The sequence below is a fragment of the Neltuma alba genome, unplaced genomic scaffold, assembly GCF_004799145.2.
Source record: "Neltuma alba isolate B1F8T4 unplaced genomic scaffold, ASM479914v2 tig00005900_pilon, whole genome shotgun sequence".
Classification (NCBI taxonomy): Eukaryota; Viridiplantae; Streptophyta; class Magnoliopsida; order Fabales; family Fabaceae; genus Neltuma; species Neltuma alba.
In genome coordinates, this window is record NW_021634273.1 from 1 (window position 1) to 17772 (window position 17772).

Genomic DNA, 17772 nt, shown 5'->3' on the forward strand with positions numbered 1-17772 from the left:
TCAAAGACAATCTCCTCTCTTGCATGGAGTGACCACTTCACCCTGATAACCTGCAGTAAATATACAATATTGAATATGACTAAATTATCAAACAAATACATAAAAATACAGGGAATTACAATCAAGTCCCACAGAAGAAAATAATCACCAAAAAGTCCTAATAACAACCTCAACAGCCTATAATGACAAGTCGTATATTAAGAATGACAACCTTTTGGACTTGTTTTTCATTGTTTTCCTTGCTTGGAACCTCATTGTAATTCTCCCTAAAAATACTTGCAGCAGGCAAGAGGTGTAAAAATTCTTCATAAGAAAAATTCTGACAGTGTCACAAACAATGAGTTGCACCACAAAATAGATCTTATATTTAGGACTGGAGGTAGTACATTGTATTGTAAGCTGGTGATAGATTGGGGAAAAAAAGTTGGGAATTTAAACACCTTCCATATTTGCATTCCATGAAACGTTTTCCATTATTCCAAGAGAGAAAGAGAGTCGGGTAGCATTAGATGCCTGATAGATGATCAATTGTCACTTGTCAGGTGTGCTTCAAAGAAAGGACGCACACCCGCATACATATTAAAATCAGCTGGTCCATCTCAACATGTTTGGATACGGGCTTAAGACTTTCAAATTTAACTCACACTTGAATCAAGCCTCTCCCTCAAAAGAGGGTCCATGCTTCCCTCTTTCCCTTTTCCATAGTTGATCTGCTTTGATACCATTTTTAAGACCTGAGAATCCTAAGACTTACAAAATCTTCATTGAACTTTCTTCATGAAACTTTCGGAGCATATACTCAAGGACTCGACATTAAATCATGTTTTAAACCTCATGGCATTAGGTCTATATATCCTTTGTACTTATAAAATCCTGTTCTAATTCAATTCCGTCCAATGTTGATCTTTTTCTCACTTTCACCCTTGAACCCAACACAACAGCCAATAGAAATTGAAATTTCACCAACCACTATGATCGCGCAAACTTGCATCTCTCACTTCGATTTGTCATACTTAAATTTTGTACTAGTTGAAACTTCTCCAAAACTAAATTCAACTGTACCTAAAATTGATATCCTTGGGATTACATTATTTCAAATTTTCTAAAATAAAATTGCTCCATCTTTATTTCCTGAAAAAATTAACCATTGAACTGACATCTAAATCCAACCATTTGACTGCTCCTACCTTATTTTTCTATAGATGGTCATAGAAATGTAACTCTCTACAAAGCACATATATCAGCTATTAGGTTCAAAAATTACTACTCCCTCCGGTTCTAAATATAAAACCCATTTTGTAACACTACAAAATGGGTCTTATATTTAGGACCGAAAGAATATAATATAGCTGGGTTTTCACTAGTTAGAACCATATTCCCTACCAAACTTCAGTTTTTCATGTTTAAGAGGATTGAATTCATTACTTAAACTAGGACCAAAAGACAATAATCAGAGAAAAAAGGAAAAGGGTCATTGGAAATGGAAAAAGATCTGGGACAGAGTCAATGGAGCCCCATAGCCCACTTCCTCTTCCCTTTGCTTCTGCTTAATCTCTTGTTAACAATATACCGTGGATAAAAGCTGAAGTTAATTCATACTAAAACACTACAATGGCTCCCATTTCATCCTTAAGAAAAGTCATAATAGCCTCATGTTCAGTTTTAAAGATATAAAAAAAGTACAAGCTGAATCCTGACTAAATAAATTTGACTTGCACTAGACTTTCAAAGTTTTTGTAAGAATCAAGTAACTTTGCACCATTTGATACTTCTATGTGTCATGGACATCTTGTGCTTCATTACATTTGACACGTAATACACTCAAACTGAGCTGTCCAAAGCATTGCTCAAAAAATTAAGAATAAAAAACTACACTGTCCAAGCTATTATATAACCAACTACTGCTGACGTAGCCTCCAGTGCCTTATTTGTAGTCATATCAGTCATTCTCTACGAAATCAAACTTTTACTAATTGATGAAATGGATGTGCGACGATGGCAATTCCAACAATTTTCACCTCCATTCAAATAACACTCCTATCACCATTACCATTTCAACAACATATTTCAAACAACTAATGCCAATTTGCATTTACAGACAAATATGCTCTTTGATCCTATTTCCTCACATGTTTTTAAAGACAAATAGATCAATTATTATTCACAATGCATTCTTCTTACCTAGTCAACTAATCAGAAACATTAGTAAGTGTTAAAATGATCAAGCAGCAAGTAGCAAATCCTCCAGAAAGGTATCTCTAAACCAGCAAAAGTCAACATACCTGTCTTGATAACCTTCTGATTTCTTGATTAAGAATTACACTAAAGAGATTCAGGTCTTCATGGTTTCTCCTAGGAAAATAAAAAAGTGTCAATTTTAGTATAAAGCTCATTCAAAGTGACATAATGACTTAATTCATGACCTAAAGTATATTTGGGAACCTGTTCACGAACTTCAATTCAATCTCATCTGCTGCACCAAATATAGATTTACGGAATAGCCTGGATGACTAAAGAAAAAGTCAAACCAAGGTAACAAAACTTGAAAGTCTATAATGAAATTAATAGCAATCATACACCTGAACTACAACTCAAGCAATGGAAGCATGAGACCAATTTCACAAATCTGAATACTGCTTTTCTAAAGGGCAGCCTAAGATACAGTCCACCAACACAATCCATGCATCAGATGAAAGAAGTTGAATAAACTTCAAGTGCAGAGAAAAACATGGCTTGCTACAAACCTATCAACCATACTTTTTGGTAGCACTTATCTTTAAGACATCAAACACATATGAGGAAAGGTGAAGGATTTAAGTTCCAGAAACTGGTTCAAGCATTTTGTTCTCTGTCATAAGCTTGTAACTGTCTTCACATACAGACCAAATTTCCCCCTTGACATTTAGATTTATTCTATACATGTTGAGACCATCTTACGTAACTCTCCCCCTATATTGCCCTTCTCTTTAGACAAAGAAAATTATTTTTCTTCTCCTTACATCTATGTTGAAATTTCATTCATTCATTGAGTTTATGTGTATGGGGGAAAACGTAGTTTTACACTGGTTATCAAGAAAACAAAACCCACTCTCTCTCTCTCTACACCCACACACGCACACATCAATGTGAAGAAATAAGAATAGCACTAATAAGGATGGTATGGTTGGTGAAGGGTCAACTTGTTTTCAAAGAGAAATTTCACTTAAGCACTCTATGTAACAAGTATACAACTGCTGAAGGAAAATAATGACGCTTAAAGAAACTAAAAGAAGTACATGTTTATATATATAAAAGAAATGTCCACACCTATCATCCCATCGAGAAAGGCGGCATGCAAGCTGTGCTATAACTTCATGGACTGTTCTGGGCACGTTGTACCCTCCTGCAGAAAGAAGCTCCTAATCAAAGCAAAGCATTGAAGCTATGAAATCAAAAATATTACTACCCATTAAAAGAATATGCCAAGCAAGAACAACCTGAACTTCTGTGATTCCCAGAACATTTACACTCGGAACTGATCCTTTTACATGCATTACGGTTACTAGGAAGTTTTGAGCTTGCCAAGACCTAAGTACAATGGGGATGTCATCTTCATCAACAAGAGGGTCACCAACCGATTGTCCCAAGAGCTCAAATAACAGCCCCCCAGCAACTCTGACAGGGACCTACTTAAATTAAAATTATAATTAATATCAAGGGAAAAAGGTATAAAATTTATTGTAATGCCGTGTTACAAATATTATTACTAATATGAAATCCAAAAGGATCCCTTCTACTCCTCCGGTGTTAAATGTAAGACACACTACAAAATGGGTCTTATATTTAGAACCAGAGAAGTACCATCTATAATATCATAATTGATGAACACCCATAATCACCACTATAGATCATTTGTTGAGGTTTATTTAGGCATTAATTGTCATTGTAACATAAACTTTGATTAAAAATAAAACTATAGAAAATTTTCAATCCCTCACAAAGTCCCCAGACACAATTACTAACTTTGAACTGTGTTGCAGATGTTCTGTATCAGCTCATAATTACTTAGGCTATTACTAATGTGCATCTAAATGATCAGTGTAAACTAGATTAAGTGATAGAATAGATTGCAAGATGATTTACATGTAAGACTAGTAATCACGTATAGGATAAGTAATTAAAAGGCAATATACCTCATACAAGAGATGTTTCATCCGATCACTTATCAGCCGACTTTCATCTCTCAAAGCCAAACTAATGGCAGGATGTAACCATTGAGCATTGCTGAGCCAAGCTTCAATGTTTGGGTGACCTGCAGAAACATGGCACCACCATATAGGCCCAGCAGGACGCTCCCAATAGGGAGCTGCCAGATCAGCCACAGTGCGATCATCTTCCTCATCAGCAAACTCAAAGTGTTGAGAGGACCAGACTGTATCAACCTGAACTTTCTGGACGAGTTCGGAAATCCTTGCCCATCCAATTGGCACCCAATGACTACCATCATATTTTTCTGTGACATCGGATTGACTAAACTGAAGGACCTTGCTGTCCTTTTCATCATCTATGGCATGTAACCTACTGCCCCTCAAGTCATTTGCAGATGACAAATCTGATAACTTGTTTCCATATAACCTCGGGGAAGAGGAATCTATCAGATCATTTAAAGGATCAAGCATTTTTGAATATTCACCTTCCATTTGTAATCTATCTGAGGTCCTTGATGAGTGCTTTGACTTAATTGATCTTCGCCGACCTCGAACAAATTCAAATGCACAAATAAGACCATCAGTCCAAAGGTCATCTCCAGGATTGGGATCTCTACTGTGATTGGTTCTACAGTTTCCTGGATTCGTACGTTTCCCCTGGGAATTTGAGTCGTTCACTGTGTCACTCATTTTATCTTCACCTTTGGACATATAGAAAACCAACGACACTTATCAAGGCAGATTTTGGAGTACAATCTTCACAGGACCTGTCACTCTTTAATCAATGAATGGTTTCAATAGTGATAATCACAGTGATTAATATTTGACCGCCAACAGAAAGCTTTCCAGGATTATCAACAAATAATGCTGCAAGTCAAACAGAAACATGTGTTAATATTCTACTTCAGATAGCTCATATATTAAACAAATGAGAATCAGGAGAAAGGGTGAAAGAAAACTAAACTAAAATGACCAATGCTTCCCACACCTATGACAAGCACATAAAACTAATTCAATTAATTGCAGTAAGAGGTTTCACATAAAAGTTCTAAGAACGTGTCTTAACTTTTAACCACATGAACTTCTTTGTGATTACGTATCTGCGGAGACGAGAGACAAACAAGGGTATACATAATAAGCATATTTTTTAAAGACCTACTCTCTCGCGCGCGAGCATTCGGATCACCACTTTAACATGTTCTTACAATACTTGACAACCGTCCCGTGTCCAAATTAATGAGAAGAATAAAAACAGAATAGGGAAAATATAACTTCATGCGCCTCGATAATTCAATCAATAAGTAGTCGAGTAAATAACGAACACAGATACCATCCAGACACCATGAACTAAGGAAAATCAAGTAAATTCCATAAACATAGAAACATATCAGCATAATTGGCAGCGAGAATAAGATGCAAGAAGAGGACATAAACACAAGCATTCTCAGTCTTACAAGTCGAAACTATGGCTCCGATCTTGTGAGCGGAAGGAATATCATGTTGATGAAAATAATTACCAAGGAGACAGTCCAGAAAGGTGTATGAGAAAAGAAAAAGGAATTAACCCGAAGAATGTGAAGAGTAAAGATTAAAGAATGAGATACTTCAAAATGCTGAAAGGGGCTCTCCGGAAAAAGAAGAGAGAGAATAATATGCAGTGGGGGGTACACAGTGTCGGAGCAGACAGGGAAAAAAGGCTGGGGGCGATGTGGATTGCTTTATTCAGTTATTCGCGGCAAAAGAAACACTCTTGCGTATTTGTCATGCCAAATTTGGATTCTTTATTTCTCTTTTTCTCTCCTCTCCCTCCCCCCTGTCACTCTACCAACCCTTGTGAAAATGTAATCTCTCTGACTGCTCATCAATATTGTCAATGTTTACCGGCAAAAAAATATATATTATAAATAATTTTAAACTAGAAAAATTGCAATAATGTCTCACTTAAAAAATTAAATATAAAAAGATCTCCTAAATATCAAATTATTCTGAAGTCTTAAAGAACCTCATTACAAAGAATTTATTTATTTAATTATCAAATTACTTTTTTTTAATATATATTGATAACTGAAAAAAATAGTTAAACTTAATATGTAAGATTAACAACTATCACGATAGATATTAACACCCATATTTTTTTTTGTGATATATGAGAAAATGTGTTGTTAATACCTGACGTGATAATTGTTAATTGTTACACTTTAAATTGTTAATAATTACACTTTCAGTTATCAATGTATGTGCTTGAAGAGAAATAAGGACAATTTAGTAATTAAACAAATAAATTCTCTTACAATAAGGTTTCTTAAAACTTCATAATAATTTGATGATTTTAAGATTTTTTTTATATTTAATTATCTTGGATAAGACTTTATTACAATTTTTTCTTTTAAATTTTGTATCATACTCAAAAAAAAATGTGGGCTTGAATTAGAAACACCATGAAGAAGTAGCAGCCCCAAAAAGGAGACAAAATTTGCCAGAAAAGGTAAGATACGATGCTAAAAAACGTATTTGGATTTTTTTTTTTTAATTCACTTACTTCTTTCTTTCTTTTTTCAGAAAATTAATATACAAGTCCATGTAGTTTTACCTGACTTCTAATGAGGTATTTGGGTGTTCTCTTCTGCATCCTTCACCTGATTAAAATATGTGGAAATCAGTTGAAACTACAAGAATATAATAAAAAAATTGTAGGAACTTTGTTAAAACTCAGGTAAACTACATGTAGACATGCTATAAAAAAACTACATAAACCTCATTAAAAATCAAGAGAAGGTAGAGAGACTTGTTAATTTTTTTTATTTTCTATTTTTGTTATTAATTGCGATGAAGAGATTGGCTTTAACTGGAGTTACAGGAAAAGACTTTAAAGTGAAAAGGTTTCTGCTTCTTGAATAGAAGTAAACAGAATATATACCCTACAATTTTGATAAGAGGTAAGTAATTTTGATTTCTTGTTCCCAGAATTTCGAACTTCACTTTCATCATAAGAAAACTTTTTCTCCGACCTTTGCATAGATGTTCAATTTTCATTCATCCATCAACATAACTACTCGAATCCAAACCATTTATTTTTGTTATTATTGCGTTGTATTAATCTTAAAGATGTTCGCATAAGTTTCAATTATATATACTCCAATTCTTAATACTAACCCCGATCCTTAATATAAGAACTCGTTTGATTTTTATTTTGTTCTAAATATAAAACTCCAATCCACTTTGTCCCTCATATTTATCTTTTTTTTTAAATTAGTCCTTATAATAATGATAGTTCTAGTTAATACACTTGATTAGCAAAAATATTTTAAAAAAGACAACACCTATTTATTACAAATAACTAATTTAACTAGTTTTTTAAATCTATTTAAATTAGTCAACTAGTTCTTATATTAAGGATATGAGATAGTATAACAGTTAGACATGAATGATTTCTTTGGTTATATACTCAATTTTTTCCAACAAATACTCAATCCATTTTGGCGTTCAAAATATAAATTTTTTCATAACTTTTCCTAAAAAATAAAAATTGCATGTATTAGAGGAATTTTTCATCAAGAAAGTAATTTTTATGAAAATAATTAAAAAGGTTTTTAAGAAAAATCAACACACATCTTTGATGAATAAGTAATTTAATTAATTTTTATAGTCACTGCAAATCAATTATCTAACTTATACATTTAATATCATATTGCTTTACATCACGTGAACTGTTTTTCTTATAAATTTGGGCGTTTTTAAATTACACTGTCAATAATTTGCAAAAATTGAAAATTCTGTGCGTCACATAGATCACGTTATTAATGAGCACCATTTTTTCAAAAACCGTTTTCAAATTGCAACTCCGAGAACTTGTAGAGCATCGAATAAAGTTGATAAAAATTCCATAATCGTGTCCACATCATCATGTTTTTCTTGAATAATTTAAAAATTAAAGCCAGCAAGCAAGCTATTTTTCATATATATGTATGTCATTTCATTTTGTAGGATATACGCATTTTGAACTATCTAATCTCTAATGATGATTAGAATCTTTAAAAATAATTTTTCAATCATAATTTATGATTTACAGATAAATATATAAAAAAATTTTATTTTAGTTTATACGAACGTGGTTATAACATGACATTTCATTTTGTAGGATATATCAATACACAATATAATGAATCAATATTTTCCACATAAATATGATGAAGCTAATAAATCAAAAATATACCCTACAAAATCATGAGTCTAACTTTTGAACAATGTGTGTTAGTAGCATTTTCAAGGGATCTTCATTATGAATTCATGGTCTTAAAAAAAAGATATGGGAACTTTGAAATACTACATCCGCTCTTTAATAAAAGAGTCCATTTAAATTTTATTTTAATTTTAAATATAAAATCTCAATTCACTTTGTTTCGTTTTCATATTTATCTATTTTTTCTCAAGATAATCCTTATAATAATAGTATATGCCAATATATTTGATTAGTAAAGATATTTTAAAAGATAACATCTATTCATTATAAATAACTAATTTAATTAATTTTTTTAATTATTCAAATTAGTTAATTAATTTTTATATTAACGACCAGTCAAGCTAGCTATATGACTCTCTGTTTTTAGTTGTTGACTGATGAGAAAAAGACATCTCGTAGCGGGGAAAATCGATGGGCTTTTCAAGAGGCGGGCGCGAGCCGAGTTCATATTTCCTTTGCGTGAACAGTTAAAACGTTGTTTTTTTTTTTTATAAAAAAAACCATAAGTTTTAAATATTCTTTATCTGGTTAGATACTTGAATACATAATCTTTGTCATTAATATTATAAAGATATTTAGATTCAACTTTTTATATTACGATTTCCATAATAAAATTACTATTATTATTATAATACAAGTTCACTGTGATAAAATGATCACTTTGCAATCACGTGATCTTTTAAATATTACATATCAGTGTTATCAAAAAAATACGGTAACTATAAATATAAAGATATATCAATCATGATTTGCCATCAATATTCTCTTTAGCCAAATCAGATTTTAATTCTTATTTTATAATAGAGTTATGCAACTCTTTTATCTTTTATTATCTATGTAAAAGGAGATTACGGCTAAAATTCTGAATTTTGGATTTTATTCCTATTCTGAGCCAAGGAAATTAAATTCTGTAATCAATTTTAAAATAAAATATACTCTAATCACCTTTTTTTCTTAATTACATAAACTTTGCCTCTATTTTGAAAACATACATTTTAATCCAAACTAGTAATACATTGTTAATTAAAGAATATTCTAAAAATATTCTCAAAGTATATTTCTTAATTAAAAATCATAATAGAATAAATACTGCTTACTAATTTATCTCTTATTATGCTTCTTGTCCTAAGAGACTAAGTATATTAATGGCTAAAGTATACTTTTCTTTTAACTTTATATGAGGTTTTATTTTAATTCTTTAACTTTAAAAAGTAAACTTTTAGTCCTCTAACCCTAGAGCGTTAACAAAAAATGATGATATCAAACTTTTGAATATTAATAACACAATACTAAATACTATGATATTAAGTTTAATTTTCAAAACAACTATGATTGTTTAAAAAATTATTATTTAAAACTAACAATTTTGGGGTTAAAAGATTAAAAGTATACTTTTTAAAATTAAGTGACCAAACTGAAACTTTAACTTTTAAAGGACTAAATGTATAATTTATCCTGTATTAAAACTATTTACTTATACTGATATGACCGATTAGAACGATTATTTTCAATGCACTTAAACAATTAGGATAGTTGGAAGAATTTTAAAATTTCAAACCACTCCATTATGTTGTTTCTCTTAATAAGCATGCACAAGGTGAAAATAACTTATATTTAAAACGAAGAAAGCATTTGATTTTCCTTTGTCTTAGTAAGTTTAGAAAATTTTGGTTGTGTTGCGATTAATAATGTCAAATGCTCTTCTTTCCCGATTACGTTGTTAAGTTATGTTCTAATAAATCTCAAATTACAATTACAATTCTATCTATGTATGGCTGATGGAACTTAACCAATTAATACTTGTCGCAAATAGGCAAAAAAAGAAAAATCATCTAGGAAAAAGTAAAATAGAGTTTTGAATTTGCAGATAATCAATAGGTCAAATATAGCCAGAAACATCTCGTATTAAAAATCTACCCTTCATCACATTCTATGTAATAAATCTAAAATGACAAGGATTATTTTCCACCAAAATAGTCAAATAAAAAGAAAATTTGCATTATAATAAAATTAACCTTTAGAATAAAGGTTCTTCAAGGTGAATGTTGCCAATTGGTACGAGACTTTCCACGTGATTGAAAACATCATCATAGAATCCAGGGATCATAGAAATCCTACCCTCATTAATACTAATGATCTCAGTAAAAGATTGACAAACCCTTTGTTTATCATTCTCCATTTCGCTGCCACTTCCATTCGTAGGTATGGGCTTTTCATCAGAAAAGAAGACAAAGTTATTCCTCCAAATGGTCATAGGAATCATTGTCGTGCCTGAGCAAATATCGCTAGGAAATTTTCCAGTCCAACTCCATCTTCCTGTTGATGAACTTATACCGTCCTCTTCCTCTAATACCCACAAATCGATCCAAGAATGTAAATGACCAATTGTAGGGACACGAATTATAGCAAGTTTATTATTATGCACAGATAGATCGCAATAATGTCCACGACAAAATACTTGAGGAGGCCATGGTATCGCTGTAAACACTTCCGTCGCTATGTCAAATGAAAGAATGAATGACCCCCCCTTTTCCTCGTAGAGTTCGCCAAAACATACGTCCATTGACAGTGACCCAAACACCATTGGGACGTACACCCTTTAAGTTCTCAGTTCCTATTTCCTTCCACGAATCTGTGCTTAAGGAATAGACTTCAATCGGGCTACCATAATGGATGGTACATGTATTTGCACTATCTTATAATCATTAACAATTGGGCTAAACCCAAATCCAATGCAATCCCACTCAGTAGTTTCATAAGTTCTGGTTCTAGGGATTTGTTTAACCTCTCCAGTGGCAGGATTCCACAACAAAATGGATTTGCGGAAATTGCGTGAGGCAGATCTATCGTAGTACTGATTGATTTCAGCACAAACCAAACCATTACAGGAACCGACGATCTTAACGTTCAACTTGGAATCGAGTAGTGAAGGTGGGATTTGAAGTTCACGAACATGCATCTCAGAATCCATCAAACGTAGCTGCAAAGGTCTTGAAGTTCCATTCTGTCTGCAAGGAAGAACTGAAGGAGGGTATGGATGAGGATATCTCCAAAGAAGAAGTGAAGGGTATTGATGAGTAGAGCGACGGAGGTGATCATCGACGAAAGATGGACGCTTGATGAGATTTTTCCAATTTTTGGAGACGCATTGAAATCTGATTAGGGATTTCACCGGAAGTCGTATGAGAATTCCTCTGATGATTTCTTCAGGAAAATATGGCGTCTCGCCATCCATTAACCTCTGCTTCGTGGTGGTCGGAAATCTATCAAAAGAAAGTAAAAGGAATTAGAGGATGAAAATCAAAGCTATATAACTACGTGTGTGTGTGCGTGTGTGCGCTTTCAGTTGTCGGCTGAGAAGAAGAAACCTCGCAGATGAAAGATCGATGGGGTCTTTGGGGCGAGCCAAGTTTATATGAATTTCCATTCCGTAAAAAGTGGAATCTGTTATGAAAATGAGAAATATGAGCAAGATTTGGAATGAAAGATATGAGTAAGATAAGAGAGAAATTGAGATACAATATCATTCTCTTATTTTCTTGTCTACTTCTCTTCTCCAATCTACGTTATTTTAATAACAGAAACTAATTTTTAATGATAAATAAGTGTTTTTGGGGCCTATATCTTAATTTTAATGAAGTTTTAAATGCTCTCCCTCTAGATAAATATTTAAATACATAGTGTTTGCCATTATCACTGAGATTTAATTTTTTAGTTAATTTGTACTAATTGCAAATCTATATTCTAATATTATTGGCCAAAAAATAATCTATCGTCTAATTATTATATAGGTTCAGTAATCAGTATCTCTTGATTTTTTTTTTCCTGCCATCGGAGTATCTCTTGAAATTGAAGTATTGTAATCATGTGATCTTTTAAATATTATATATCTTATCAAAAAAATTACATCTATAAAAAATTAATATAATATTAACGATTTCCTATCGTTATTACCTTTAATGAAATTAGATTTTTATTCTAATTTTATAAGGTAGAAAGTAGAAACTATATAAAAGGGCAGATTACGGCTATAATTATATGCTTTTGAGTTTTGAGTTTCGAGTTTCATTCCTATGATTCTGAGTTTGGAAATTAATTTTATCAACTACTATTTATCAGCGGTAAAAAGCTCCAAGCTTTACCATTTTATATTGATTGACCATATATTAATTGATGTTATTTAACCAATCATACGTTAATGATATGATGATATTGATAATTTATGCTGGGGATTTTATAAGGTGACATGGCAACTAATTAATTAATTTTCAAACCTGCTTTTTATTTCATTTTATCAATAATAATTATTATCTCAACTACAGCAGCTCATTATCCGTTGCGGGTCAAAAAAAAAAAAAAAAGCAGCTTGTTGTCCATTAACTTACCTAACAATCCAAAACAATTGTATAAATTAATTTATCATCTTGAAAGTTCGAATATTTATGGATATGAAGAGTGTGTGAGTTTTATCTCTTAAGGGCTATATTTAGGTGAAGTTACTTATATCAATTATGTCTAATTCTCTAATCACATATAGTTAGTCATGTATTTTATTTTTTTAATTATTAGCATTTAATATCATTTAATTATAAACCCATATAGAAAGATATAAAATATATAATCATATGTGATTAGAGAACTTAACATAATAAATATACTTAAGAAAAAATTGCAATAACACCCCATCTAAGAGAATTAAATACAAAAAAAGTCCCTTGAAATTTTAAAGTCACAAGAGACCTCATTGCAAGATATTTCATTTATTTAATTATCAAATTGCTCTTTTTTTAAAAGTATGTATTAACAACTGAAAGTATAGTAACTAACAACTTAAGGTGTAATAATTAATAACTATCATAACAAATATTAACAACTTATGTATTACATTTTTATGATGAGTTGAGAAAATATGTTATTAATACCTGCTGCAATAGTTGTTAATCCTTACATAAGACTACTCTTTCAATTATCAATATATACTTAAAAAAGATAATTTGTTAATTAAATAAATAAAATTTATTACAATTAGGTCCCTTAGGATTTCATAATAATTTGATAATTTCAAAAAATCTTTTTGTATTTAATTCTTTTGGGTAAGACCTTATTGCAATATTTCCTATAATTAACTTCACCTAAATATTTTCCTTACCTATATTAATATGACCAATTTAAACAATTTGTATCGTTGGGAAAAATTTAAAATTTCCAACTACTCAATTGTTTCTCTTAATAAGCACGCATAAGGTAAAAATAACTTATATTTAAAATGAAGAAAGCATTTGATTTTCCTTTATCTTGGTGTATTTTGAAAATTTTGATTGTCTTGTAGTTAATTAATGCCAGATATTCTTCTGTCTGGATTTCGTTGTTTTTTATGTTCTAATAAGCCACAGCTAATAAATCTAGTAGTGTAATTTTGATGGTTAAAAATATGGATCTCTAGAAGAAAGATAATAGAGTACAAATCTTGGAATCACTCAACAACTTTTTAACAATAAGAGTTAATAAATTTCAAATTACAACTCTATCTACGTGTCGATAGAAGTAAACCAATTAATACTTGTCGAAAATAGCCCCAAAAAAATCATGTGGAAAAAAATTACATTTTTGAATTTGCAGAATGCAATCTGATATAATCAATAGGTCAAATATAGCCAGAAACAACTCGTACTAAAAAAATCTACCCTTCATATCATTCTATATAACACATCTAAATGGCATCAAAATTTATATCACTAATCCAAACTGGCAAGGATATGGATTATTTTCCACCAAAATGTTTAAATGAAAAGCAAATTTGCAATGTAATAAAATTCAGCTTTAAATCATCAAGGCTCTTCAAAGTGAATGTTGCCAACTGGTACAAGACTTTCTACATGATTGAGAGCCCAACTACCATAGCATTGAGGGATCTCAAATATCTTGCCCTCATTAGTAATGATGCTTAAGGAAAATCGATTCTCCATTTCGCCGCCGCTTTCATTTGTAAGGCTAGGCTCCCTAATACAAAAGAAGACAAATTTGTTCCCCCACATGGTCCGAGGAACGTCAAACTTGGCTGGACATGGATTGCTAGTATATATTTTAGTCCAAATCCATCTTTCTGTCGATGAACTTGTGCCCTTCTCCTCTAACACCCACAAATGGATCAAAGAATATAAATACTTTGGAGGGCGACCGACTCTAGGCACATAAATTATAGCAAGCTTGTTATCATCATAAGCAGACAAAGTGAATTCAAAGCCTCTTGAAACATCTAATTGAGGAGGTCCTGGTATCACTGTAAAAACTTCCACAGCTATGTCAAATGAAAGTATCAAACAAGTACGATATACGCCATCCTCTTTATCCTCTGGAGTTGCAGCATCCCAAAAGATACGTCCATTGACAGTGACCCAATTACAAATAATATCAGAAGGACTTACACCCTTTAAGCTCTCAGATTCTATTTCCTTCCACGAACCTATGCTTAATGAATACACTTCAATCACCATATCCCCATCATACCCATCATATATTTGCACTATTTTATAATCGTTAACAATCGTACTGAACCCAAATCCGACGTAAACCGACTCATAAGGATGTTTAGAGCTTCTGGTTGTAGGGATTTTTCTAACATCCCCAGTAGCAGGATTCCACAACAAAAAGGATGCGGAGGAGGCAGATTTATCATCCCATCGATTTCAGCACAAACCAAGCCATTACAGGAACCAACGATACTAAATGTCAATAAGGAACGGAGTGGTAAAGGTGGGTTTTGAACTTCACGAACGTGCATCTCAGAATCCATCAAACGTAACTGCAAAGGTTTAAAACGTCCATTACTTTTCCTAAGAAGAAGTGAAGGGTTTTGATGAGTCGAGTAATGGAGGTGTTCGTCGATGAAAGACGGCGACTTGATGAGATTTTTCCAGCGTTCGGAGACACATTGAAATCTGATTAGGGATTTCACCGGAAGTCGTTTCAGAATTTGTCTGATGATTTCTTCGTGAAGATATGGCGCCGCCGTGTCGCCACCCGCTATCCTCTGCTTCATGGTGTTCGACTTGGAAATCTACCAGAGGCTGAAAATCAGAAAGCTATATAACTATATATATGCTTTGAGTTGCCAATCGGCTGAGAATGAAGAAGAAATCTCGCGGAGGAAAGATCGATGGGAAATGGAAACGTATTTTCAACGATAAATCACTGTTTTAATCTTTATCTTAATGAAGTTTTAAATGTTCTGCATCTAGATGAATATTTAAATGCATAGTGTTTGCCATTATATATAAAGATAAAGATAATAGGATTTAACTTTTTAGTTAATTTCTAATTGCTAATCTATATTCCATAACTGCTGGCCAAAAATCTATCTTGTATAATTCTATTATTATTATATAGATTCAGTATCTCTTGAAATTGAAGTATTGTGATCATGTGATCTTTTAAATATGATATATATTTTATCAAAAAGTTACATTACATCTATGCAAATTAATATAATATTATTAACGATTTCCTATCATTATTATCTCCAATCAAATTAGATTTTAATTCTAATTTTATAAGGTAGAAACTATACAAAAGGAAAGATTACGGCTCTAATTATATACTTCTGAGTTTTGAGTTTCATTCCTATGATTCTGAGTTTAAAAATTAATTTTATCAACTACTTTTTGTGAACGGTAAAATATTTTCAAGCTTTACCCTATATATTGATTGGCCATATATATATATATATATATATATATTAATTGATATTATTTTTCCAATCATATATTGATGACATTGATAATTTATACTGAGGATTTTAAAGTGGCATGGCAGTAGCTAATTAATTAATTTCCAAACCTGCCCTTTTTTAACTTTTATCAATAATAATTATTATCTCAATTACACTTGCTTCTTATCCCTTAATAACTTACCTAACAATCCAAAACAATTGTATAAATCAATTCATCATGTTATACTATTTTCCGAGTGACTATTTTTGGGTGCAAGTTTATTGTCTTGAATGAAATAACGAAAGAAAAAACAATTTTTACACCCTCACCTTCCTTAAAGTCTTAAAAGCTCACTTTTTCACAAGGATTCGAGATAAAAATTATCAATAGACTTATATTCAGATATTCTTCCGGTCCTTAATATAAGACCTATTTAGTTAATTTGATTAGATTAAGAAAGTTAGGTAAATTAGTTAATTACAAAAAATATGACATGTTTTTTCTAAAACACCATAATCATCTTTCTTAATATCCTCTTTTCTTTTTCTACTTGATTATATTTGAAGGAGTATCCATAGAGATAATTTAAAAAAAATTGATAAATATGAGAAATAGGTCTTATATATAGGACCAAAATTAACTCAACAATTAGGTCTTATATTAAGGATAGGAAGAGTAATTCAATATGTTAAATTTATTTATTTCATTTGAGTTGAGATTGTAAAACATAAAATTTGCTATAAGAAAATTTGTTCTCCAACCTCTACATATCTGTTCCATTTTCATTCATCCATCAACATAATTCCTAATGATGTCCGTGTAGTAAAAAAAAAAAAAAGGAAAAAAGACAAAAACTTTTAGCTATGTTTGCCAAGCAGCTCGAATTAATTTAGTTATATGATTTATAGTTCCAGTTATATTAATTACCTCTATTCTTTAGCATAAAAGCAAGTGAAATGATTTATTTTTGATTTAAATATATTTAAAAACTCAATCCTCTTTCCTTTCAAATTAATAATTTTGTTCCTAAATTCTTCCTATCAATTGCATGCATTAAGAAATTTTTTCATTAAGAAAATAGTTTTTAATGAAAATAATTAAAATTGGTAGTTAACGGTTAGTTATCCTAGCGGAAATGCTATCACCTCCTTGACAATTTTATGTAGACAAGCTGTTGCAACTAAAATCAATAGTCGTTTTATCCCTTCTTTTTTGATTGCGGTATATGTTCCTTTGGTTCTCATTCACAACTAACAAGTATATTGTAATTTCGACTGTAAAAATATGGATATTTAGAAAAAAGCTAATGGAATACAAATCTAGAATCACTCATCAACATAATCTTCTAACAAGATTTATATTTATGATTGCTTGATATGTAAGTAACTTTCAAATTGAACCTCTATCTATACATCCCTAATGGAAGTCAACCAATTAATATTTGTTGCAAATAGCAAAATCTTGGGGGAAATACTATTTTGAATGTGCAGAGTGGCAGAGACGAGCACCCTCATATTATGAATAGGTCAAATATAGGCCCCAAAAAATTAAAGGCACCTGATACTGAAAATCTACCCTTCATCGTTCTATATAACATAGAGAAAGGGCATCAAAACTTGTCATTAATCTAAACTGA

The 17772-nt window shown here is 31.4% G+C and overlaps 4 protein-coding genes across 4 annotated transcripts; all 4 read right to left on the reverse strand.

The window, feature by feature from the left end:
- Positions 1 to 5: 5 nt before the first annotated feature.
- Positions 6 to 4896, reverse strand: LOC114749007 (uncharacterized; the record flags this gene model as incomplete). The annotated part of the gene is made up of 6 exons (XM_028937474.1): positions 4173 to 4896; positions 3477 to 3665; positions 3307 to 3398; positions 2443 to 2502; positions 2283 to 2352; positions 6 to 50 (listed from the first exon to the last, which is right to left on the reverse strand). Coding segments are annotated over exons 1-6 (1161 nt in total), but the record flags the coding sequence as incomplete, so codon positions are not given.
- Positions 4897 to 11065: 6169 nt separating this feature from the next.
- On the reverse strand, positions 11066 to 11854 carry LOC114749001 (putative F-box protein At3g16210). Its single transcript, XM_028937465.1, has 2 exons — positions 11796 to 11854; positions 11066 to 11690 (listed from the first exon to the last, which is right to left on the reverse strand). The coding sequence occupies exons 1-2, from the start codon at positions 11852 to 11854 to the stop codon at positions 11066 to 11068; spliced, it is 684 nt and encodes a 227-aa protein (XP_028793298.1).
- A 2401-nt stretch (positions 11855 to 14255) lies between these two features.
- LOC114749002 (uncharacterized) lies at positions 14256 to 14921 on the reverse strand. Its single transcript, XM_028937466.1, has one exon. The coding sequence runs from the start codon at positions 14919 to 14921 to the stop codon at positions 14256 to 14258; it is 666 nt and encodes a 221-aa protein (XP_028793299.1).
- A 29-nt stretch (positions 14922 to 14950) lies between these two features.
- Positions 14951 to 15466, reverse strand: LOC114749003 (putative F-box protein At1g33530). The gene has a single exon (XM_028937468.1). It carries the CDS (start codon positions 15464 to 15466, stop codon positions 14951 to 14953), a length of 516 nt encoding a protein of 171 aa, XP_028793301.1.
- Positions 15467 to 17772: the final 2306 nt, after the last annotated feature.

What these genes read in the sequence shown, in the direction of transcription:
- LOC114749001 (XM_028937465.1), bottom strand. Translation starts at nt 11,854, where the DNA reads ATGGAAATTCATATAAACTTGGCTCGCCCCAAAGACCCCATCGATCTT. An exon ending in ATCGATCTTTCATCTGCGAG is followed by an intron (nt 11,691 to 11,795) that starts GTTTCTTCTTCT and finishes TTCTTTTGATAG; the next exon opens with ATTTCCGACCACCACGAAGC.
- LOC114749003 (XM_028937468.1), bottom strand. Translation starts at nt 15,466, where the DNA reads ATGAAGCAGAGGATAGCGGGTGGCGACACGGCGGCGCCATATCTTCAC.
- LOC114749002 (XM_028937466.1), bottom strand. Translation starts at nt 14,921, where the DNA reads ATGGTGATTGAAGTGTATTCATTAAGCATAGGTTCGTGGAAGGAAATA.